Below are 24,998 nucleotides of genomic sequence, written 5' to 3'. Positions count from 1 at the left end.
GGATTTCAGGGCACCATGAAACTGCACTGTCATCTCTAGACAGTGTGGCACTTTATCAGGGGCCTGTTAGAAACACAATGTCTTCCCCCTAAAGGTTGCTGACAGAGCTGAAAACTACAACCTGCAGAGCCAAGTGCTCTTGAACAGGTGAGCCTGCCATGTCCCACATCACTCAGGGAAGGCCTGGCCTGGAGCTGGAGGAGGGTCCGGGCAGCTGCTCCTCTCCTGCTCCAGGGTCTCCAGGACCAGCAGGGTGCACGGGGAGCGCAAAAACACACACTGAAATTCCACCCAGATTCCTGACCGAGTCAGCAGGGATTTTCTTGCACGTCCTGCTCAGGGGAGCTTGGGACTTCATGGGTAGGAAAAGGGATAAAAAAGCAGTGGGACCAGAATGGGCAAATCCATAGGGACTGAAAGTAGTGGGTGGTTGCCTGTGGCTGAGTAGGTAGTGAGGGGCGTGGAATGCAAGGGTCTGCTAATGGGTACAGGCTTTCTTTTTGGGGAGGAGATAAAAAGGTTCTAAAATTGTGCTGAAGGTTGCATAGTACTGTGAGTATACTAAAAACTACTGACTTAACACCCTTTAAATGTGTAAATTGTATAGTATGTAAATTATTTTTTAGTGCGTGCATGCTAAGTCACTTCAGTCATGCCTGATTCTCTGCAACCCTGTGGACTGTGGTTCTCCAGGCTCCTCCATCCATGGGATTCTCCAGGCAAGAATACTGGAGTGGGTTTCCATACCCTCCTCTAGGGGGTCTTCCTGACCCAGGGATCGAACCCAGGTCTTTTATGTCTCCTGCATTGGCAGGTGGGTTCTTTACCACTAGCACCACCTGGGAAGCCCTTATTTCTTAGTAAAACTATTTAAGAAAGAAGTAGCTGGGCACACATACAGAGTGAGCCCTCTGCTCTCACTGCCCACCTGCCATGGAGAGGAAACCTCTCCTGGACTAACAGGGATGGTGGCATTGCTGTCCATGTGTACTGAGCCCCCAAACACTGTCTCTTGAAGGCTGGAGCTGCTTTTAAAGTAAACTCTACAAGACAATACACGTTTGAGGAGGAAGCATGCAAATAGAAGAGACTTCAGTAAGACAAGAATGGGTAACAACGTGGTAAATCAACTATATTCCTATAAACATTTTTCAAAAAGACAAGAATGGGGCAACTATGGAGGTGAATATGGGAGGTTCCTGAGCCCATTTAACAGGCCGGCATCCACCTTGTGGAGATCAGAGAGTCAGTGGGTGGGCCACACAACTGCAGGATTAGAGCTCAGACTGCAGGAGTGCTGGGTCATCATGTTATCTGCTTTGCTTTGTGTTATGTTACTGTCCTGTGCATATTTTTTATAAGCCAAGCCCCTCGCTGTTCTGGGGATGGGACAGCTCTTAAGCAGCAAATTTACCCTTCCCACAGTATAAAGTACAATCTGAAAAGCAACTCCAGTGAGTTCTAACTGATACGGCCAAGGGCAGCCTTTACACGGGAAGGGAACACCTGCACGGACTATTTGGTAATGATGATGCCCAGGAGAGGGAGATGGGGCCAGTACAACCTGCTGGACACAGGTGAGCTTTGTTGGTGTCTATGATTTTGTGGGTAGCTCAAGCACCTATGGAAATTCTTCTGGGGATGCATATGAAACACCTAATACAAACATGGAAAGAACAGATGTTCCTAGTCAAGGATGATCACTGTACCTTACCCCTGTACCATGCTTTACAGTGCTTAAAACACCTCCATTAAACCTTCCCATGTGATCCCACAAAACTCAGGGGAGGTAGAAATGGATAGTATGTCTTTTTCTGTAAGTGAAGAAACACTGTTAAAGAGGTGAGGTAACTTGCCTATGGGCACACAGCTGGTTAACCTGGGGACCTCCAACTCCACTATGCCCTGGAAGCAGATGCAACACAGTGGACACATCATGAAATCTTTCCCCAGGATGGTTAAATAGGGAAGGAGCAGCTGGTGAGGGGAGCCTAGGGAACCCAGAGCCTTGGTGAGTGGAGCAGAAGCAGGTGGCTAGGCAGGCAGCAGGCCTATTATCAGCCAGACGGGTCTGGCAGAAAGGACTGCACTGGCCCACCCAGGAAAGTGGGTTGCATGCCAAGTTGAGATGAAGGAAGCCCAGGCAGCGAAGGGGATGCAAGACCCACACTGGCCTGGGAGAGGGGCCAGAGTGAGTCTAGTCTCAGTAGGGGCACAGAAGAACACTAGAGGCTGTCTCGGTGTGGATATCGGCTCTGAGAGGAAGCAGAAGAAACCTGCTTCCAAAAGCAAAGGAAAGGATGGAGAGCAGCTAAAGTCAAGAGAGGTCTGCTGCACCAAACTCAGGTTGGAAAAGTTGCCCAACCCTCTCACCTCTCCACCCTGTTTGCTTCTATAACTGAGCTGTTCAAGACACAGACCTGCCTTCCCACCCATCTGCTGCCTGGAGTCCTCCAAAATACTTCCATCAATTTCTCTTCTCTAAAGAAGGCTCCAGAGCTGTAGCCCAAGAGGTTGGACTTTATGACCAAAGGAGAGCAGAGGCTGGCTGAGCCTGTGAGGGATGGAATAGAGTCGACTGAAATGTACAGCTGCTGACAGTAACTGGTGGAGCCCCTCAATAGTTTGGGCCCCGATAATTGGAAATATGTGATATTGATGCCCTAGTTATGATGTTGATTCTGCAAAACGGTCACAACAAATGGCAGACCTGATGAATTACATGCTTATTATGCATTATTATCTCATGCAGGCCCATTGTGAATTGTAAGTCTTAGCTTATCGATCCCATTTCTTTAATTAATAGCCATATATAACACTTCACAATATTCACAGCAATTGAAAGTTATAAAATGGAACTCCTTCAAAAACAGCCTACAATTTTGACTTTTCGCTTGGTCATCAGACATTTCTTAATTTTAAATTAGTGGTTTTCCTTGTTTTCATTTCTGGAAAGTCATCTGCAGAGTCAGTTGAAAATGCTCTTCTTCCAATGACACATGTATCATACAGTTGGCCTCACAAGGGTCTCCAGAAAGCCTGAGAGAAAGCCCTTGGTGGCTGCTTCATCATGAGATTCAAGGACCTTGACGTTCTGATCCCAACCACTGTTCCCACCTCACTTCCCACAGCTGCCCAGCCACCATCCATACTAAGTCACATTATTCAGAAGTCAGTCCTAAATCTACAATGAATGTTCACACTTCTATTTCTTTGCTCAAGCTGTTTCCTCACTCAGAATGTCATTCTCTTTCTTTTCCCTAACTCAAGGCTTAGCTCAAGCATCTCACTTTCTATCAAGGCTTCTCCATCCCCTGTCTCATCTAGGGAGAACTGTGGTCTCCTGTGCCCATAGAGCTCCCCAGAAAATTACTTATTACCTACCCATCTCTCTCACTAGGAAACAACAATGAGTTCTGTCAGAGTAGACTTCAGATTATTAATCTGGCATACTCAGCATCCTTGTTGGACAAATAAGTTGGATGTGGGCCCATAGAAAATGGGGAGCCATCCAAGACACAATCCTTTGAAAGTCCCCAGGTGATTCTAACACGTAGCTAAGGCTGAGAACCACTATTCTAAATCAGTGCTTCTCAAACTTGAGTGCATAAACTTGAGTCATTTGGACATCTTATTAAGATGAAAATTCTGATCTGGCTGGTCAGGGCAGAGTCTGAGGTTCTGCACATTTAACAAGTTCCCAGTTGCTCAGTACTCAGTCACTGGTCCAGGATGGTCCTCTGAGTGACCAGGGTCTAGAGTCCAGAGCAGAAACTGTAAGGTGTGGGTCAGATATATCAGCATCACCTGGGAGCATGAAGGGGAGGCTTGTTCAAAATGCACATTCCAGAACCCTATCCTAACCCTACTGAATTAGATTCTCTGAGAGAATAGGATTCACAAACATACATCTTCCCAGGTTTCCCAGTTAGTTTGGAATAAAGTTGGAGGAAATTCTGTCATTAACTGATAGAACTTCCTAATGCTGAAGGGCAGAGGGGCGGCAACTGTGGAGCTGAAGAGCACTCCCTCTGGAAAATGAGGGTACTTCACACCCGTACCTTCCTCTTCCTCCTGATTATACACCAGGCTGGCAAAGGAGCAGAAACAAAGAACTGGGGGCTTATCTTCTTTTATATCACACTTCCACACCCACGCTGACAAAAGGACCCTGATGAGTCTTCACTGGACCTGTTTCATGTTTGCTGCTGCTGCTGCTAAGTCGCTTCAGTCATGTCCAACTCTGTACGACCCCATAGACGGCAGCCCACCAGGCTCCTCCATCCATGGGATTTCCCAGGCAAGAGTACTGGAGTGGGGTGCCATTGCTTTCTCCATTTATGTTTGTTGCATTTAGGGTATTTTTAAAGTATTATTGTATACAGTAACATGTTGGTACAAAGGTACATACACATAAACCTATCATAAACCTGTTCCACATATTTCAGACAGGGCTTCTCAGACCTTAACATGGTTTAGAATCACTTGGAGAGCTTTTAAGAACTCAGATTACTGAGCTCTTTCCCAGTAGGATTTCTCACAAGTTCCCAATGATGTTGGGGCATATGTATGGGAGAAGAACTGCAAATGAATACTACAGAAAAATTTTTTAGCGGGTTTATTTATTTTATGGGTATGGGTGAAGGAAGTTTGAAATGATTTTGGATGTATCACAGGATTGAGCAAATGAGTAACTGTGCATGTGGGTTGGTGGGGTGGATAAGTTATTGGGTAACAGGGTTCTCACTGTAGAGGAAGGGACATACAATTATGGAATGTGGGTAGGCAAGAAAAACTCCTATGGGGATATATTACAGTTAGATGGGGAGGTGCAAATTCATGATTTAAAAAATATGTATGTAAGAATGTTTATGTGTATGCTTTCATGCTCACTCAGCTGAGTCCGACTCTATGCGACCCAAGGACTGTGCCTGTCAGGCTCCTCTGACCATGCGATTTCCCAGGCAAGAATACTGGAGTGGGTTGCCATTTCCTCATCCAAGGGATCTTCCTGACCCAGGGATTGAACCCATGTCTCTTGCATCTCCTGCACTAGCAGGTGGATTCTTTGCCACTGTGCCATTGGGGTTTAGGTGCACATATATATTATATATGTACGAGTGCATATGTATGTTTGTGTGGTGTGTGTGCATAAATAGACATACATGTTTTTCCCCTGGATTTTTCTGTGAGGGCTGGAAAACAAAATCACCCTGGTAGCCATGAGCACACTTAGTACCCAGGCCTTCTTGGTCTCTAACACCATTCCTCACCACAGTAAACCATGGCTTATCAAAGAAGAGGTAGACTCTAGGACTTGGAACATCTTATAACAAAGAATGCCATAAAGTTTAAAGGAAAAAAAAAGATAGGGAGAGGGAGGATGAGAAGGAGAAGAAAAGACAGAAGCATGTCACAAGAACACATGAGCCAAATTAAAGGGGTTCTCATTGTCAAATCTGAGAAAGCTTGAGAGTACCAAAACAGGTATGTACAGAAGTGAATTAGAAACCACTGGGAAAGAAGGAATGTGTGAATCCACACCAATAACAAATGGGTAAGTAAATGAGAGAGAAGGGGCTCTTGCTCACAGAAGAAAGCCGAGAGGTGACTGTCAAACAAGGCAGGAAACTGGAGATGGAAAATCATTTTGAAGCCGTAGCAATGAAGAGTAGGTCAGGCAAGAATCAATAGTTGCTAAATCTGGGGGGAATTTTGATGAGTAGTAGGATATTTGCATAATCTTATCAGTAGACAAAAAAGTGAACTGTGGCTACAGAGGAAACATCTGTACTCTTGGAGATACATTCCTAAGTACATAGGAGTGAGGGGCCATGATGTATGTAATATACTCTGAAATGGCTAATGAAAACATTTCTGTGCATATGAGAGAGTGAGAGAAAGACAGACTGAGAGAAATTGGCAGACAGATAGAGAGCATAGGTGCACAAAAGATAACACAAATGGGATAAAGTGTTAACAATTAGTCAACTGGTGGGTAAATGATATATGCTCTTTGTACTATTCTATTTTTGTATCGTTTGAAAAATTTGAAATTTTCAAATAAAATCTTAAATCATGCTTTTGATTAATATTCACATTGAGATAAGTTTGATTGTTAACTCTTTATGAGCTTAATTTTGTGAAAAATTAAAATTAAAAATGTATTTTATTTATGTACTTTTAAAACCTAGAGGAAAACAAACCAATATATAGATGGTATCATTTCTGGGTTACAGAATTATGGATGATTTGATTCTGTTATATTGTTTATAGTGTTTCATATTATTCAAAGTTATTAGAGAAAAATTATTTTTGAAAAAGGACAATATTCACAAAAGTTTTACATATAATATTGCTGACTGTTATGTCATTGATTTCTAATAGCACAAACAAAATAAAACAAAAAACCTGAAATCATTGAAATGTCCAATGACAGGAAAGGTTGTTGGAGAGGTTATATAAATTGTGATACTTCTAAAATATTAGTCATAAAATTTATGTTTGCCCAATCAATTTATGGAACCACCTAAGTATCCACAAATAGGGGGTTGGTTAAATTATAGCATAGCTGTAAAACACAATGTGCAGAATGTTTTCTGACCCAAACTGCTCCAGGAGTAGGGGGAGGGCTTTGACTCTTCGCCGTCTTGCAAACTGTAAACATCCTAGCTATACAAATCTGCTAAATGAGTAAGTGCTCAGCTCAGTTCAGTTCAGTCGCTCAGTCGTGTCCGACTCTTTGCAACCCCATGAATTGCAGCACGCCAGGCATGAGGTATTTGGGAGAGGGCAGGGATGGCGGAATTACCAGGGGTTTTTTCTCGTCTCCATTATTCTTCCATGTATTTTCAAATGTTCTATCATAAATTTGGTAACAAGGAATTTTAATTTTAAAAATTGCAACAAAGTATGTATGGATCATCCCATTGAGAAAAGATTGGAAAGATATTCACAAAAATGAGGATTACCTATGCTTATGGGTGATTCTTGTCACCTTTTTTCTTGATTAGTAGTAATACTTGTAGAAAGAAGTTATATTTTAAAAGCACTAGATGATCATTAAGAAGTCTATAAATAATATTGCTGGAGAGGGTGTGCAGGAAAAGGAATCCTCCTATACTCTCAGTGGGAATGTATGCGGGTGCAGCCACTATAAAGAACAGTATGGGGGTTCCTTAAAAAACTAAAAATACAGTTACTATGTAATCCTGCAGTCCCACTCCTAGGCATATATGCAGAGGAGACTCTGTTTTGAAAAGATGCATGCACCCCTATGTTCAATGCAGTACTATTTACAACAGCTAAGACACAGAAGCTGCCTAAGTGTCTAATAACATGTAGTACATATATACAATGGAACATTACTCAGCCATAAACAAGAAGGAAATAATGCCATTTGGACGGACCTAGAGATATCTTATTAAGTGAAATAAGTCAGAGAAAGAAAAATATATAATATTGCTTATATGTAGAATCTAAAAAAAATGATACAAATGAACTTGTTTACAAAACAGAAATTGACTCACAGACATGGCAAACAAATTTATGGTTACCAAAGGGAATAACAGTTTGGGGGGGATAAATTAGGAGTTTGGGGTTAATAGATACACAGTACTATATATAAAATAGATAAACAGTAAAGACATGCTGTATAACATGGGGATCTATATTCAATGTCTTACAGTAACCTATAATGGAAAAAAAAACCTGAAAAGAAACATATATTTTCTCTACCTCTGCTGAGAGTGGCATACAATCTGACCCTCATCATCTATTGCCACCCCTCCTAGTTACTGCCCTGCTGCTGCTTATTGGTTCACACTAGGATGGCTTTCAAAAGCACAAGCCTGACAACTTCACACCAATAGAGGCCACAACTTCCTTCAGCTCCTGCTGTCACCAACTCCAGTCCCTTGGACTGGACAGACACGCAACTATGTCCTGCCTTTCCAGTCTTCTTTCCAGTGTCCTCCCTGCTCCCACAGAACTGTACTCCTACCTACCCCAGCATCATAAGGGGCACAGTAAGTAATTCTTTACCCATACTCGTCCTTCTGTGAGCTCCTATAGGATATGACTTTTGGGCCCCAGCACTTAGCCCAGCATCTTGCACATAGGAAAAGACCCTGATGCTGGGAAAGATTGAAGGCAGGAGGAGAAGGGGACGACAGAGGATGAGATGGTTGGATGGCATCACCAACTCAATGGACATGAGTTTGAGCAACCTCCAGGGAGTTGGTGATGGACAGGGAAGACTGCTGCAGTTCATGGGGCTGCAAAGAGTCGGACGTGACTTAGCAACTGAACTGAACTTGCACACAGGAGGTGCCCCAATAGCATGAGGGCTAATGAAGGAAAATGGACCTTCTGAATGATGTAATGTAACCCTTGGTGACTTGAACGTGCATGTGAATCTTCTGGGGATCTTGTCAAGATGCAAGTTCAGATTCAGTAGGTCCAGAGGGGAACCTGAGGGTCTGCACTTCTTACAAGTTCTGCTGTGGTACTAAGAACCACACTGAGTAGTAAGGACCAGTGAACAGTAAGAGTTTTTCAGACAGACGAAAGTATGGACATAACATTCCAATAGGAATATTGAATTTTTGAGTGAACTTTTGATCTCAAAAGAGATAAAATATCATAAAATGATATTAATATAATACATGTTATATAATAATATTATGTGTCATTAAAATATATGTAACTATAGAATTATATAGGCCATTCCAGAAAAGGGATAAAATAAATAATAAAGGGGTAAAAATAAAGTCATTTACTCTTAAAGTCTCAATATCAATACTCTTTTTTTAAACTATAGTTGATTTACAATGTTGTGTTAGTTTCTGATGTACACCAAAGTGAATCAGTTAAATATATATATATATATACACACATACATACATATATACACACATATATATATATTCTTTTTCAGATTCTTTTCCACTATAGGTTATTAGAAGATATTGAATATAGTTCCCTGTGCTATATACATTAGATCCTTATTTATTTTATATATAGTAATGCTCAATATCAATGTTCTAATCCTCAATTTGGAGTTAGAATCACCTGAAAAACTTTTTAATCGGCATGTATTTTCTTCCCACTTCTCTGCCAGCCGCCAACCTGATTTGAGGAATATGAAACCCTCCATCCACCCCTCCCCACTACAAAAAACTACAGCCTTGGAGAACACTTTTGTTATTGATAGAAAGGTACTGTGTCTCTCAGTTGTGCTGGGGAAGAAACAAGCTTCCGGTTGTATAATAACTCACATCTGCTAAATCTTCTGCAAAGGGGTTCCAGCCAGGCTGTGCACAGATGCTGTTGTTCCCTCTGCCTGAAAAACTCTTTCTCTATTTCCGACCAAGTCCAATTTTTTTTTCCCTAGATCTTCAAAACTATCCTTTCATCACATTCCAAACCTTTTGTTTTGGCACAAAAATGCAACCAAGAAACAGCTATTTGTCTCTCTTCCCCACTCGACTATGAGTTCCAAAAATGTCTGCTGTACACACCACCCCCAGTATTGAGCACAGTGTTGTTATGCTGGTGCTTAAACGAATAAAGAAAGAACCACTCTCTCCAGGTCTAGTGACGTTTCCTCTTCCACATCTTATGCCCTGTCCATAACTGGTCAAATCTAATTCCTAAGAGGGCTGACATTTAGTACAGGGCTAAGAACTGTGTAAATAACAACTCAAATGTCCTGGGGTTTGTTTGGTCCAAGTTGTTTGGGTTGGGGAACCAGACAGAAATAATATTTTTCCTCCTAAAAGTTAAAATTACATAATATTTACCTCTTACAAATCATATATATTTAAGATAGGAAGCCCAGGAACAAAGTGAACACAGGTGACATGACAAAAGAACCAGAACAACTACTGTTTGGGAAGCTACAAAGGTGTTCTCTCCTTCCATCTTTGACCTTCTCCTATTGGAGGTAACCACTCTTAGGAACTTGAATTTAGTATTAGTTTTTACCACATACTTATATATCTCTAAACAGTAAGTTGTTTAGCATTGCTTGCTTTTGAGCCTTGTAAAAACAGTATTGTTCTGGTGTGACCTTTTGTACCTTGTTCTTTAAAAAAAAAAAAAAATTAACATTGTTCCTAAGACTCAACTATGCTGTGGTGTATACCAGCGGCTCATTCATTTTCATCACAATATACTCCTGCATTAATATGAATATATCACAGTTTATTCCTGTGCTCCTCATCAGTGGACTTTTGGGATGTTTCTGGTTGTTCGCCCTTAGAAATAGTGCTGTTACAAACCATCCTTGTACTCGTCTTCAAGAGCATCTGTCAGCTTATCTAGGGTATACACTGAGGAGTAGACCTGGTCCAGGTATGGGTTCAGGTTTATAATCCAAATGATCTTTTGAAGCAACCAGCAGGGCATGAATTCCTGGTGATCTGTATCCTCACCAACCACTTGTATTGTTAGGACCCAGGAATTGTATCCTTAAATGGCAGCATTTTCGTACCAGAATGCAGTGCCCCTGACTGGACAGGTGTTTCCTCTCGGCTATCTAATAGAAGAGCCTGATCTGAGACTCTGCCCAAGAGATGGGCCCCAGGGACTTACACCTTGTTGAATCTCGACTTTGGGACACAGCACTAAATTGAGATAAGAGACACAGTCATCATAGAAGTCAATCAATCATAGAACACGGATCTTGAAGGACTCTAAGGGCAAATACTTCATTCTACATTTAAGGAGACTGAGGCCCAGAAAGGGTAAATGACTTGACAAGCTCTCAGAGCTAATTAGTATAAGAACCTGACTCTGGGGCTCTCAATTCTTAGTCTAGGCCTATTTTTTTTTTTAAATGTGTTTATTTGGTTTAGTAATTTAAAATGGTATAGAAATCTATTAAATTAAAAATGACTCTGTAAATACTTAAATAACTGCCAATTTACTTTTAAAAGGTAGTTCTTTGATGTAAGTGACTGATGAATTTGATATTTTCAGGTCCTTTCCTTGTGAACTAAACAGAAATAATACTGAATTTCAATGGGATAAATAGGGAAAAGATGCAATCTCTATAATAATGGTTTTCAATAGGCAAATTTAACAGTTTTTAAAGATACCAATCTCCCAGGGAAATTAATCTCCAATTTTTTGACTTGTCATCCTCATCCTTGGATCATTCCCCCCAGGCAAAATATAGGTTTGGGCTTAAGAAGCCATTTTGTGAGGAAGTGAGAAAGAGTGAAAAAGTGTTAGTTGCTCAGTCATGCCTGACTCTTCACGACCTCATGGACTGTAGCCCACCAGGATCCTCTGTTGATGGAAGTCTCCAGACAAGAATACCAGAGTGGGTAGCCTCCCTTCTCCAGGCAATCTTCCTGACCCAAGGATAGAACTCAGGTCTCCGGCATTGTAGGCAGACTGTTTATCATCTGAGCCACCAGGGAAGCCCCAGACAAACTTCAAATGCAGTGAAATTTCAATTCATCCTCCTCTTCTGAGTATTCAGAATTAAGCTGTTGTAGGAGGCTAGGACCTATTTATGGATATTACACATATCCATACAATATAGTCCCAGTAAGCTGATGGTGTATAATCTTAGATGCCTTTACATGTGAATGTAGAAAAACTCTGGAAAGAGATCAATCTGCAGCTGAAGCTGTTATGCAGCTGTTATGCTCTTCAGAGTGTGCATAACAAGCATGGTGTGTGTAAAGGAATCTGTTCTCACATAAGAGGTAGTCAGAAGCAACTGGGGAGCAGAGAAGGACTAATTAGTAGGAAGGGTGTATGTGTAGTGGCTTTGAAAACCTGAAGTGGAAATTTTCATTCCGAGTTGTTTACTTCAGAGATCCCCCCTCCCCCACCTCCCTTGCCTTGATTGTCTCTACCCCAAGAATCCATTTACCATTTGAAAATATCTTTTGGTTTAACAGTGTCTGCAGGCTGGCAATAAAAGCTTTCCAAGAAGCATCCCTGTTTTAATGTCAGGATAAAACTCAGGAGCTGCTTATTACTTTGGGGGAGGGGGGGCGGCTTGAAGAGAGAGGCCTTCAAGTAATTTTGCTAAGAATGCTGACCAAAGGGTACTTTGGTACTCCTGGATCAGGTTTTCCTCCCAGCAGTCATTTTAATCAGCACTTCCCCTGTTTAATGAGCTTGTAGTGCCATTACATAATCACCCAGCTCACTGGATTAATGATGAAAAGAGGAACTGATTTTTCCAGTTGCATCATTTGAAGTAAATGTTAACTTTCTTTCTGAGTCCTTAGTTAACCGCATTAGTGTGACAAATATGTCTTTGTCTAGCATAAGTAATTAGAATTTAATCACTTTAACTGCATCTTAATTACCCCAAATGAATTGAAAGGACATTTAATAGCAAAGATTAAATTGCCTTAATGAACGATTTTTGTGACTCCATCAATACTTGAATCGCGCTAGCCACTCCTCTCACGCACTTCACCTTGCAGTGAGCACAGGATTCACTAGGTGGCGCGTTTCGCTCATTTATTTATTTAATTTCCCCCGTTGATCTGTTTTAGAAGACAACAGGAAAGAAAGTGAAAAGAATAGAGTTTATTATGTTCCTTTGATAACCTCTCTTTGGGACTATGAGGTCATCACCAGATGCAAAAACGAAAGCAGCGATTTCAGAAACTGTCGATTCTGAGGATCCTATGGCGATTGCAAAGGGAGATGAGAAACACTCGGATAACTGGAAGCTCCCAGTGGTTGAGGGAAACTGTAAGTTACCCTCTGGACGACTGCCAACATATATACAGAGTTTAAGTCAATTTATTATTTTTTACTGCAGAGTCCTAAAACATGAGTAACAGGCAAGCTTTGGAATAGCAAGACAGGAACTGATGTGAAGCCAAGAAATATAATTATTGTGCAAGTGTGGATCAGAACACCAATGCCAGAAAGTATGGGAGGTTTGGGCCTTTGGGCCCTCCTCCAGGCTGGGTCCCCGTGGACCAGTCCTACCCACAGAACACATCTAATGAGATGGGTCTTGCCCATCAATAATTGTTTAAGTGAACAAATGGATAAGGAGACTTGAGTTCCATGGCTAGCTCTGTTACTGCCTCACATTCCCTCTTTCTTCAAAGGAGCAATAAAAGATCTCTCTTATAAGTCTTAATAAAAAAAAAAGAAAGAAGTTTCCACAAGTATCTCTCTTTTAGCATCCCAGAGGGAAGACACACATTCTCTACTTTCAAGGCCTTTATTATGCAGAGACTTTCCAGGTTGGTGTTTATGACAGGGGATCAGACATTTCCACATTCTTGGTCCACTGACCTGGTGAACTTGAACCCGTAATTGAGGCACAGGGTGGAGGGTAAGGGGGTTCTGGGCTTTGAATTGAGAAAGTTGTGCACAGGACCTCAGTGATTTCCAGCTTTGTTACCACAGTTAAGTAATTCAACCTCATTGAACAGAGAAGCCGGAAAATAATGGTAACTACCCCATAAACTAGTGGCTCCTAAACTTTGATGCACATTAAAATCACATCAGAGCTCTTAAAAATCACAGTGCCCAGGTCATGCCCTATACTACTAATGTCCAGAATATTTGAGATTTTAGCCAGGAATAATTTTTGAAAAGATCCCTAAATAAGTTCAAAGTATAGCAAGATTTGGGAGCCACTGGTACAAGAATTAAATGGTGGCTCAGATGGTAAAGAATCTGCCTATAACATGGGAGAACTGGGTTTGATCCCTGGGCTGGGAAGATCCCCTGGAGATCCCCATGGCAACCCACTCCAGTATTCTTGCCTGGAGAATCCCCATGGACAGAAGAGCCTGGCGGGCTATAGTCCATGGGGTCACAAAAAGTCAGACATGACTGAGCAACTAAGCACAACACATATGTGCCCAGCAGAGTTCCTGACCAATAATAGGTACACAATGGACACAAGCTCCTTCCTTATCAATTGACTTCCTTATCACTTGCCAAGACAAATCTGTGGGTTGAACTTCAGGATCTTGTTCTGTTCAGCTGTTATCTTATCAAACTGTCTCACCTAAAGGAGAGGAAAATTTCTGGAAGCTAATTTGTTTAGCTTTATGATCATGTTACATCTTTGGGGAGGAACACAATGTGGATGTTTCTATAGCCAGACCCTGTGGTAAAACAAATTTATATGTTTGTATCAAAATAATCAGATTGTCCTGTGATTGGCCTGGTCATCTAAGCCAATTCTACAATTTCAGAATAAAATTAAGCTTCATTCAAATTAGCATACTTGTGTTAAAGTAAAAATCTATGCAAATCTATTGATAAAGACAAGAATGTATGATTATGCATTAAATTAATTCACATTAGAAATCAGGTTTTTCCTTTTTACTAAACTCTATAAGGCTGACACTTTTCAGGAAATGACTTCTCTCAAAGGTGCTTAGCCATCTTATTTAAATACAAACAAAATGAAAATAGTATTTAATTAATACTTGTTGAATCCTTTATCCCAAGTTATAGGAAATCTATACTTTAACTATTATGACTTCAATAAGACCCTCTTTCTGTTGGTACCCTAGATTGAGGACCATTCAAATTTGCCAAGAGTGTGGAAACTTCTGTTTTTATGGGGACTGAAATGAAATTAGAAATTTCTCATCCTGTCCATCTAAACTCCTTGGTTGACTTAAAATATTAAACTGGTGTTTAACTATTCCAATATATGAAGTTTACAAAGAGCACTGAGCAATGTTACTTGAAGGGCAAGGCTTCTGACTATGTATTTTGAGGAGCAAGACACCCAAGAACCTCCTTTTCAATTACCCACTTTCACTAGACTTGAGGATTTTCTTTCTTATAAGGAAATCAAGAATAAATTTTACCGATATACTCTGCAAGAACTCTTTCCTCTGAGAACTTTGGGTAGCAGCATCTGTTTGATTAGCTGAATTTGCCATGAATGTGGAAATGATGACATCAAAACAGCTCATGTAACAACCTCCTTAAAGACCTCATAGATTAGAGATGACTATAGATTTTCCCCAGCACGGATCAAAGGGACTGAATTGAACGTTTTAGCTTAATGATCCAACCCCTGTCACACCCATAGGGACTTAAATTCTGATTGTATAAGCAGGTGTGTATGTGCACTCAGATGCATGCAGAAAGCTGCTGGGGAGGGAAGAAAAGATCAACCACCTGATTGACGAGGATAGGTTTGATCTTTTCCATTATTACTTGATTGTGCTCATGGATACTACTGGTAGGGTCTCATGACTTCTCATAAACTTTGAAATATTAGCTGTTAATTTTTGTTTCCTCACCACAACTCTTCAAAGCCATCTTAGCCACTTTTTAAGGGCAAGAGAAACCCAGACGACAGGCCTGACTGGGCCCTGTCCAGGGTCCTGACGCCACACTGGGGCTTCAAGGCTGCCAGGCCTCCAAGCGTGCCTTCATGCACCCCATCAGAAGGCAAACAAAGAGCTTCAAGCTCAAAGCCTCAGGGCAGCCTTCCAACTCCGGTCAGTTAGCTGGAAGGCGAAACAACAAAACAAAGGGAATGCTAATCCACTCTCCCTTCACTACACCCTGAGCCCCAATCTCTGATTTCAGACTGCCAGGGTCACCTTCTCTACTGTGACCCTGATATTCTCAACATGCCCACAGAAGTATAATTTGGATATAAATTCCAAACATGCTATCTTGTTTGGAGAGGTTAGAGTTGGAGTATAATTTGGGGGAATGGCGATTTTGTCTCACCAGTGGGATCATACCCAGGAAGTGAGTAGGACCAAGACAGATCCACTAAGTATCCTTTCCTCCCTCCACTACACTCTACCAATCAAAACAGTTATCGGTTGAAAATCACATCAGTGTTCTAAAACAAAGCCTCTTCTCTTCCCATTGGATTGAGGCACTGAGGTTTACTGGGTGCCTGGCTCTGCGGCCCGCAGGGGGCGCGCGCAGTTACCGGAGCACAGTCTGGAGCACAGTGCGATCCCCTAAGCTACTGGGGGAAGGTGAGTCCAGATCGAGGGCATCAGCGAGGGCAGGAGTTTAGCTCCCCACCTGGCACTGAGCACTGGAAGCTTGAAGATAAAGATGCAGCCTGGGATTTGAGTCTCTCTGCTGCTACAACACAACCTTGCTGTTGGCACAGATCGTCCCAAGTGTCAGGTACAAAACAGCTACGGCAGGATTGGGTTTCTATTGACCCTGATCGCCCTCTGACTTGGGGCTGTGCCCGCTGGTGGGAGAGCCAACCGCCCTAGGAACAGGCCGCAGGGTTTATTGTCTCTGGCGGCTGTGCTCAATGCCCCGACACCAGGTCACCACAGAACGACCAGCAGATCTCCTCCACTCTAGTCAAACTATCTGCTGTGATCTTCACCACATGCACACTTAACTCCATGCGTTCCCTCCTCTCCTCCCTGGAGTTTGTGCTCCCTAGTGGGGACCGCAAGGGAGAACTATTATCACATGGCCTCTAGGACTCAGACATGGGCTGGGAGAAAGGTGCACGCAAAGCCGTCTGGTGACTGGACTCCAGAGCCAGACCTGTTCGGCTAGTGTATCAGGGGGTCCCAAACCAACTCCCCGGGAGCAAGGCGACCGATGGTCCGGAGTTGGTGAGGGGACTCTGCCTCTGCCTGACAACTGGCTGCCCCCCAGGCCACGCTGGGAGGAGGCTATAAGAAAGGTTCGGAAGAGGCCCTCCTCCCCAGCAGCCAGCCCTCCTCGCCCCCAGGCTGCGAGACTGACTCGGTCCTCTGTGCCCCACGGGCCCTTTGTTCGCGCCACAGCCGGATGGGAGCAGCTGCACTGCCGGAGACCCGCGGCGCTGAGACACCGGCCGGGGTATGGGGGGAACTAGTCTATTTGGCACCTTCTCCTACTCTTGGGCCCAGGAACCCTTCTGTTCTGCATTCCTTAGGCCCAGTCCTGGCTTTTCTCCCGGCCCAGAGTCTTTGAGGATTCGGGAAGTGGGGTTCCCAGGGCCCAGCATCGCACTCCTTCTGCTTGGCTCCCCTGGTCCAGGGAAATGAGGGGACAGTTGAAGTGTCACCCGCTGGGATAAATATTAACAAAAAGCAAATGGACTTGTGCGGGGGCCAGTTATCAATCAACCAGACCGCAAGGCCACTTACGGCAAACATGGCTCAGGTTGGCCTAGCGGAGACTTTTCTCATGGCCACCTTCTGGCCAGACTGCCACCCCCTCACCCCCACCCCTCCCCTTCTCCAGGTGGCCTTGAGGCAAGTGCCAGCCTGGAAATAGGAGCAGTCCTGGGTGCTGCAGACCCGTGTGGCTCTCGGGCGCTGCAGCTTGCAGGTTTCCGCACCTCCACCTTCACAGGTGCCTCAGGGCGGCCCTGCCCGCTGGTGGGTGTGCACTTGCAGCCACTTACTGCACTGGCAGCTCCCCTAATGTGGCCAGAGTCTTCTGGAATCTTTAATTGGAAACTAATCTCCTCCCGTCTTAATAGGCGACCACGTCAGAGGCGGGCGACCACCCACCCGCACAGCCCAGCCCACTCTCCCCACCTGGGAGGAGACGCAACGTGAGCCTATGCACTGCACTTAAATGGGGCAGCAGCAAGTACTATATTGAGGGGAAAAATATATTGATTTTTTAAAGGTAGTTAATTTGGTGAAAATTTCCTCCTGACTCTTGTCTTCCACCAGCTGATGCAATTTCGTGAAGAGAAAGCGTCTCTCCAAGCAGTCTGCCACCTGCCCGGAACCTGGGGTACCAGGAGGGGCACGAAAAAGCGATTCTCCCGCCACCCAGCCAAGGAACCGACCTCGATGGGCCTTGCCTGGAATGGGGTAGAAACGAGTGTGTGTGTGTGTGTGGCGGGGGGGGGGGGGGGGGGTGTCTTTGAATGTAAAGGCGAGCAGAGCTGTAAGTGGCACCTTCCTCTGTGCATCGGACGGAGCTGGCAGCGGGGAGAGGGGCGGCGACGTCCCACAGCTGGGGCCAACATGTCCTGCAATCTGTTTTAGGTCACCTGCAGTCAGAACCTACAAGAGATCATTTGAACGGCCCAGGAATTTGCTCCCCCCCTTTTATTTTCCGTAAAAGAAATGTTAACAGGACGGTTCGCTGTTAGTTGGTGTCTTAAAAACAAGTCGTGGTTCTTCCTGGATTGATCCCGCCTGGCTCCGCAAGCACGCTCATCCCAGCCAGCCCCACCCCTTTAATGAAGTTAAAGAAAGGAAAATGGAAGAGACGACTCTCCATCCGGGTCTTAGGATGCAGAGTTCGCTGGGGGTTTGGCGCCAAACGCCTGTTCCGCCGAAGTCTCCGATTTTCCTTCCCCACCCCCACCTCACCGAGGATAAGGCCACGCGCCCCGACTCTCCACTAGCTGCTGGGTGCCAGGCAGCGGCCCCTTGGATAACTCGGGTCCCCGAGAGCCCTGGTGGGTACTCCGCCCGCACCTCCGCAGGCCTGCCCACGCAAGGAGGTCAGAGGACGCTCCTGCAGGACAGAGCTCTAGGGCGTGTTGCCAGGGCTCTGGGACGTCTCTGAACCTAACTTCTCAGTCAGTTTTTCGAGAGGGAGATGGGAGGCCCTGGGGAAAGAGAGTCGTTGAAGTCCTGAAGAAGCGCCTTCACGAGGTAGGGGGCGTGGAGCGAGTTTTCCTGAGGGGACGGCTTTCTCTCCTTGCATTCCCCTAACCCCACTAAGTGAGGCTTGTGTGTACACTGCCTGGGTAAAAGGTCCTGAAGCCCGACTCGAGGCTGGCCTGGCGTGCGCGCGTGTGAAAAGGCACTACCTTGGGCTCCCGTAGAGGCGAAGCAGTCAGGGAGAGCCATTCCTTCTAGAACTTCAACTGTCCTGGGGTCTCGGTCAACCCATGAGATAAGGGGGGCGATCTGGTGGCCGCACACACAACTACAGAATGGAATTGCGGGAGCCCCAGAGGGTACCCGGTCAAGCTCTTTCTTGCCCTCCCGTCCCCTTACCCCAGCCTCTCCAGACTTCTGGGCGAAGGCTACACGAGTCCTCCTGGGGACTTTGCTTGGAGCCTACGAGCGCGGGGCTGGGCTGGAAAACCTGGCGGGGGCAGAGGCTCAGGCGGCGAGGCGCTTTAGCCAGGCCACAAGCGCTCACACGCCAGGAGTGCTTTGAGTCCTCTCCGGCTCTAGTCGCAGGCTCGCGGGGACGCCGGCACCTGCTCCCCTCTAGCTTCTCATTGGCCCGCACGATGTGGGGGAGGGGGCCCTGGCCTCTCGCTTTGATTTTAGACTGTGAAACGGCTCAGTGCCCCCGGCTCTGAGCGGATTGACTGTCTCTCGTACTCCAGGGACGAATTAATGGAGAACGATCAGTTAATTAACAAACCCTCATTCCGGCTTTTACCTTTTTCTTCGCCGGGACTCTGGCGAGGGCGCCGGGCTAAGATGGGGTGGGGAGCGGCAGTATGTACCCAAGAGTCAATCAACTCAGCCCCGGTCTCATCAAACCGAGTCCACCCTCGGCTGCCCTTGGCTCTACCTCTCCGCTTGTCCTCCGCCCTAGAGGGTGGCTGAATCTGCTTGAAGTCCCCCGTGTGATTCAGGCTGGCGTCACTTGTCCCCTCCGCCAGTCGGCTGGCCAGAGCCTTCGCCGTATCTTGGCCTAGAGAGGCTGGGGGAGCTGGGCGCTGTGTGTATTCAACGCCACCGAGACCTTCCCGCCCAACTCAGAAACACTAGTGCTTCGGGGTTTGGGGCCAGGAGACCTCTGCTCGAAGACTTGTTTTTTTTTTTTTCCTTTCACACTCCCACCCCCTGCATGGGATTCAGACGAAAATTCATGTGGAAGAATAAAACAAAATGAGAAGTGCTAAGCGAATCGGCAACGAAAGCGGTCTCTGGGCTCAGGTAGAAGCTCCCTTATTCCTTGGCCGCCCTCACCTGGACCTTGGCACGGTCTGCCTCCGTCTCAACAGTCGGTCACCCGCGCAAAGTGCGTGCTAAATCTTAGGAAGCATCTGCGCCACAAACCCACCGCCGCGGTTCCCTAACCATTTGCTGGAACTCCCAGAGTGCGCTCCCCACTCCCCAGACCCCTGCCCTTCTCTGTGCCACTAGAGTGAGCGCCAGAGTGGGGAGTCAACGCAGCGAGTTCAGATAAACATTGGCAGGCAGCTCCTGCACGCTCCAGCGCAGCGCCCAGGTATGTGCCAAGGATACTGGTTGGCAGCATCTGCGCGCAGTTTCACGCACGTTTCGCCTCTCTCTCCCCAAACCCGAGTGCGAAACCCAGAAGCGACGCACAAATCGTATCCATCCAGGTGTGGGGATTCCTCTCCTCCTATGGTTGTTCGAGCTTCCTGCGCTGTCTCCCAGTACAAATGCGCCCCCGCAATCACCCAGGCCGCGCCGCTCAGCTCCCGTAACCTTCCATAGCCCAATGCACTGACTCCTGGAAGGGGCTGTCTGCTCCCGAGAGCCACGCTCAGGCTCTTCCAGGCCTAGGAACCCCCCTCTCGGTGAAAGAAGGACGGGATGAAGCGTGCACAGAAGGCTGTCCTTCTCTGCCTCCTTGGGTCCCTTTAGCTTCCCCAATATCTTATCTGCTCTCGCGCCTAACAACTTGGCCGCTCACCTGCTAAGCGGAGCGCAGACATACGCTGGAACTCCGGCTCCTGCAGCCACTTCCACATTCTCCTGAAGGTCTCCCGGCCGGACTTGAGTTTGCTCCAGGGTTTGGGGTTGCGTAGCAGGTCCGAGAGGGTCCCTTGGGAACGGCAGAGCACCCTCTGCGCGAAGATGGCCTGTGGGATGCTGTAGCGCTTGAGCTCGGTGGTGATACGCTGCGCCACCTCTTTGGTATTGATCTCTTCCATCTGCCCTGAATTACTTCCATTGCTGACCTGCGCACCGGTTACCGAAGGGTTGGGCTCCCGGGCCGTGCCCAGGAGTTGCCCGTGGCCCTGGGCGTTCAGGTGGGCGTGGGGGTGGTGTGGAGGAAGGCCGTTGATGGGAACCATGCCTGCCGAAGTGGGCGTGAGGTGCTGCTCCCCGTGACGACCGAGCATGGCCGGGTGGTGGGCTTCGAAGCCGTTGGGGGTGAGCATTTTGTCGGTGGGCATGGCGGCACCCGGGTGGGCATAGTGTGGGAGCCCTTGCTGGGAGTTGTGGATGCCGCCCAGACCGGAGCCGGAAAGGGGCGAGAGGCTCTGGCCCATGCCGGCCACGTCCTTGTGGTAGGGGGTATAGAGGTTATTCATGGAGGCCAGCCCGCGCTCGTCCCGCATGAGTGTGAAGCTACCGCTCACGTTGCCAGCCAGGCGCTGGTGGTGGTGCGGGTGGTGGTGGTGGTGGTGGTGATGGTGATGGTGAGGGAACTTGTCCGAGACGGTGGAGATGGGCGGCAGCGGCTGCAGAGGGGTTAAGGTGGTGTAGGTGGTGGGCATGCTCATACCTGGGGGAGTCTCGCAGGCCATGGTCATGGTGGGGTGCAGGGGGCCGGCCAGGCTGTGCTCGGGGGCCCGGTGGTGGTGGTGGTAATCGCCGCTCCCGCCGCCGCCGTCCAGCAAGGACGCCATGCCCATGGAGCGCGGGTGCGCCGGGGGCAGGTGGCTGCCGCGGTGCGCCACCGAGCTTCGCGCGTGGGGGCTGCCGCCCAGCAAGTCGGCAGGGGCCGGCACCGGCTCATGGCTCACCCCGTGCAGTTCCCCGATTGCCTCCATGGTCAGCTGCGCGTTCATCGTGATCTGGGCGAGCGGGCGGCGGACACAACATCGATGAGGCCGGGCAGAGGCGGCGAAGGGCGCACGCAGTCCGGTTTTCACATCGGCTGCTGGTGACTGTTGCCTTCCTTCCTTCCTCTCACTGTGGGGCTCTGTCTCCCTCTCAGTGTGTCTCGCCTTCCCTCTTGTCCCCACCTTCCCCTCTGCGTCCTTTTTTTTTTTTTTTAAATATTAATTTCCAAAAAGGATCTGCGCCGTTGGGCGAGCGCGGTGCCCCCAGCCCTCCCGCCCCTGGCCCCCTCTCGCCCCTCTCCTTCTTAGAATTGTGAGGCCCCCGGCTCCCCTGACGCAGCCCGCGCGCCTTCCGCGGCTGCTGCCTGTCCGTGCCGCTGGCCAGCTCCAGCCATGGCTCGGTTACTGTTGCAGACTCTGTGGCCGCTGTTCCGCCGCCGCCGCCGCCGCGGCCCACCCTCCCGCCAGCCGGGCGCAGCGCGCAGGCGCGCCAATCGGCCCCGCCCCCTTGGTCCCCGCGCTCTCGGTCCGTGACGTCCCCGTACAAATGAAGGTGGGGGGCCTCCACGCCTGATCAGCAGCGCCGGGTGGCGGGGAAGCGGCGGGCGCGTGCGAGTGTCTAACGTAGAGCGCGACCTGGGGTTGCTACCTCGCGCCGGGAAACAAGTCCCCCTTGGCTCCCTGCCTCGGGTGGGCTCTCCTCCCAGTCCCCGGCCGCACTTGCTGGGCTCGCATCCCGAGTGGCGCACGATGCCTAGAGAGCCATCGCCCCTCTCTCCAGTTGCTGCCTCCTGGTGAAGGTTACCCAGGAGCCTCAGCTGGTGTCATCACTTCTTCCACCCTGGCCTGTTTCCCGGGAGTGCCTCTGAGAGTCCACGCTCTCCCCAGCTTCAGGTGTTTGACCTTTTGCCGGGGAGGGGAGCAAATATTTTAAAGGCCTTGGTCAACCCAGTGGCTGTTCAGCCGACAATCTCTGTGATCCTTAATACTTTGCCCACCCTTCCTCTTCCATGCTCTGCGAAGAGGCGCGCTTAGTGCCAAGAGTCCCGGCCGGGCCATACCTCTCCGTCCTCATCCGCCTGGGTCCTTCTCCGGTTCAGCTGATAATAAGCGGTGCGCCGCTTCGTGAATGACTGGCGTGTGTGTGTGTGTGTGTGTGTGTGTGTGTGTGTGTGTGTGTGTTATAAGTGCCCTGGATGGGTTCCTATGTTAACTCGTGGGTTCTGATGGGGCCGCAGAGGTTCGTGCTGTTTCTGTGGCTTCTTCATGGCCCTCCTGGTAAAGCACCCAGAGGCCGCTGCTTGCGGAAGGACTGACGCCCTCAGGGTGGATCAGGCGCGCCGGTCTCTGCTTGGCCCGTAGGGACGCACTCTTCCCGGCGTCCCTGCGAGAAACCTCCAGATTTGAAAATCAATTCAGCTTCGGGAGTAATTGTTCGCTTTCCACAATCGCGCTCCAATCCGGAATCGAACCTGGTCCTTGGGCCTGGTTGGGGACGCGTGGGGAAGCCCCCAGAATGGGACGTATTCCCGGCTGCCACATGCCGGCTTTCTTTCATTTACAAAAGAAAGAAAAAAAAGTCCGTAACAAAAGGCAGAGCGTGTCCGCTTAGGTGCTTTCATCCCTCAGAGAAAGGACAGATGTGCCCATTGTCAGGCCCTTGGCAGTTACGACCCGGTCAGTGCCGAGCCTCAGCCCCGGGCGAGTGGTGCTCACAATGGGGGAACAACTCAGAGCCTGGGTGTCTATCTGGGTTGGGATATGAAATAAAGTGTTTGTGACCTGAGCAGAGCCAAACTCCAACCGTACATTCCGATCAGAGCCCATCACCGGTGTCTCTCCTGGGAATGTTCCCAGACCCTAGGAAAGCTCAGGTTGGTGCGGTGGTGATAGTGGTGGTGGCTGAGTCCCTTAGGCAAAAGCTTGGGCTGGCCTATCCATGGGGTGAGGGAGGAGGTGGGGAGACGTCCCACCAGCTAAGCATAAGCAGGCCAACCTCTTTGCCCAGGTCCCTACCACAGCCCAGGAAACATGAAGATCAACGTAGGTCAAGACCAGTGGGTTCACTCTCTGACTTCTTTGAAAGCTGTCCTGTTCAGAGATGGGTTAACCTGGTTGGTTTCATCACCACAGACACTCCTATTTTGTCCAAAGAATGCCTATGGGGGTCCATCTCTGTGGACTTAGCATCAGCTTGAACAATGAATATTTAGGATCTAAAACCTCCGGAGGGTAAAAGTTCTTTGGGAAACACAGACTGACAAAAAGGAATTCAGAAAACAAAAATTAATTTTAAAATTACTCGTATCTACATCTGTCTATTTATACATACATACATACAAGCAAAAAACATATTTTCTGCCTAGTGGATCACAATATGTTGGTGGCAAGCTGAATTGCTAATTCCTTAATGTTTCTGATCTCATTTCTTACAACACAGAGCATGTAGCTCTGGTATGAGACCAAACAATGGGTTAACATAGAAGGCAGACTTTGAGCTAAACCGTTTGCCTCCCCTTTGCCTCTCCCCCTTCATTCTAATCCTCCTGAAGTGATTGATTTGCCCTTATGACAACTCTGTTCCCAAAAGGCAGTTTGTTAAAAGAAAGAAGTAAATACCACCAAATGCACAAATTGTTCATGGTTTTCTCTTTGTGTAACTAATTAGGGACTTGATCCTAGAAACCTTCCCTCCTTTGAGGCTCCTGGTTGAACCTCTAGAGTCTACCTGAAGAGGGCTGGGATCAGGTGAGCTTAACTCTCCCTCCCCTGACCTTATGAAAAGGGGCCTGGTTCAGTGCTGGTCCCTAAAGGAGGAGCCAAAGTAAAAATCTGGATAAGTATTTATATGGTGGACTAAAGTGTGTACAGGACTTGCTTGGGGAGGAAATCTTAATTTTTGTTGGTCATTTATGCCTTTTATTTAACCTTAGTTTTCCTGGAGTTGACTGGATAGCAGTGATTTCTCAGAAACACTTTTATTCTTACTCAATGTCTTGGAAAACTTTCCTGTTACTAAGAATGTATGTTGGGTGGGATGGGTGCTCTTAGGCCTAGTTAAGGTGAATGCATATATATGTGTGTGCGTGTGCATATGTGTGTATATGGGGGAACCAGAGGACTGGGATAGCTTCTTGTCATTTTGTCCCTCTCTGCCCTTCCACCTCCCACTGCCCAGCCTGGCACCCATCAGGTGCACTATGGAGGAATAAAGAACCCAAGGATGGGTCTCTTGAAATTACCTGATGGGTTTAATGTATGTGATTACAGGGTGTGTACAGTTCTATGTAATAGCCAAGAAGCTTGAGGGGAGGGCTCATTGTTAGTTGGTTAGATTTTGAGTAGCTGCAGG

General features: G+C 47.3%; 1 protein-coding gene across 1 annotated transcript in view; it reads right to left on the bottom strand.

Annotated features, from left to right (window-relative positions):
* Positions 1–21,652, bottom strand: part of ONECUT1 (one cut homeobox 1) — a 31,344-nt gene extending 9,692 nt beyond the window's left edge. Inside the window, exon 1 of the mRNA XM_052647144.1 lies at positions 20,548–21,652. Coding sequence (XP_052503104.1) covers positions 20,548–21,652 — 1,105 coding nt within the window. The remainder of the gene's footprint in view (positions 1–20,547) is intronic.
* Positions 21,653–24,998: the final 3,346 nt, after the last annotated feature.

This window comes from Budorcas taxicolor, chromosome 10 (genome assembly GCF_023091745.1).
Source record: "Budorcas taxicolor isolate Tak-1 chromosome 10, Takin1.1, whole genome shotgun sequence".
NCBI classification, from domain to species: Eukaryota; Metazoa; Chordata; class Mammalia; order Artiodactyla; family Bovidae; genus Budorcas; species Budorcas taxicolor.
The sequence above is the reverse complement of the archived record's forward strand: the minus strand, read 5'-3'. Positions and strand labels throughout refer to the sequence as shown.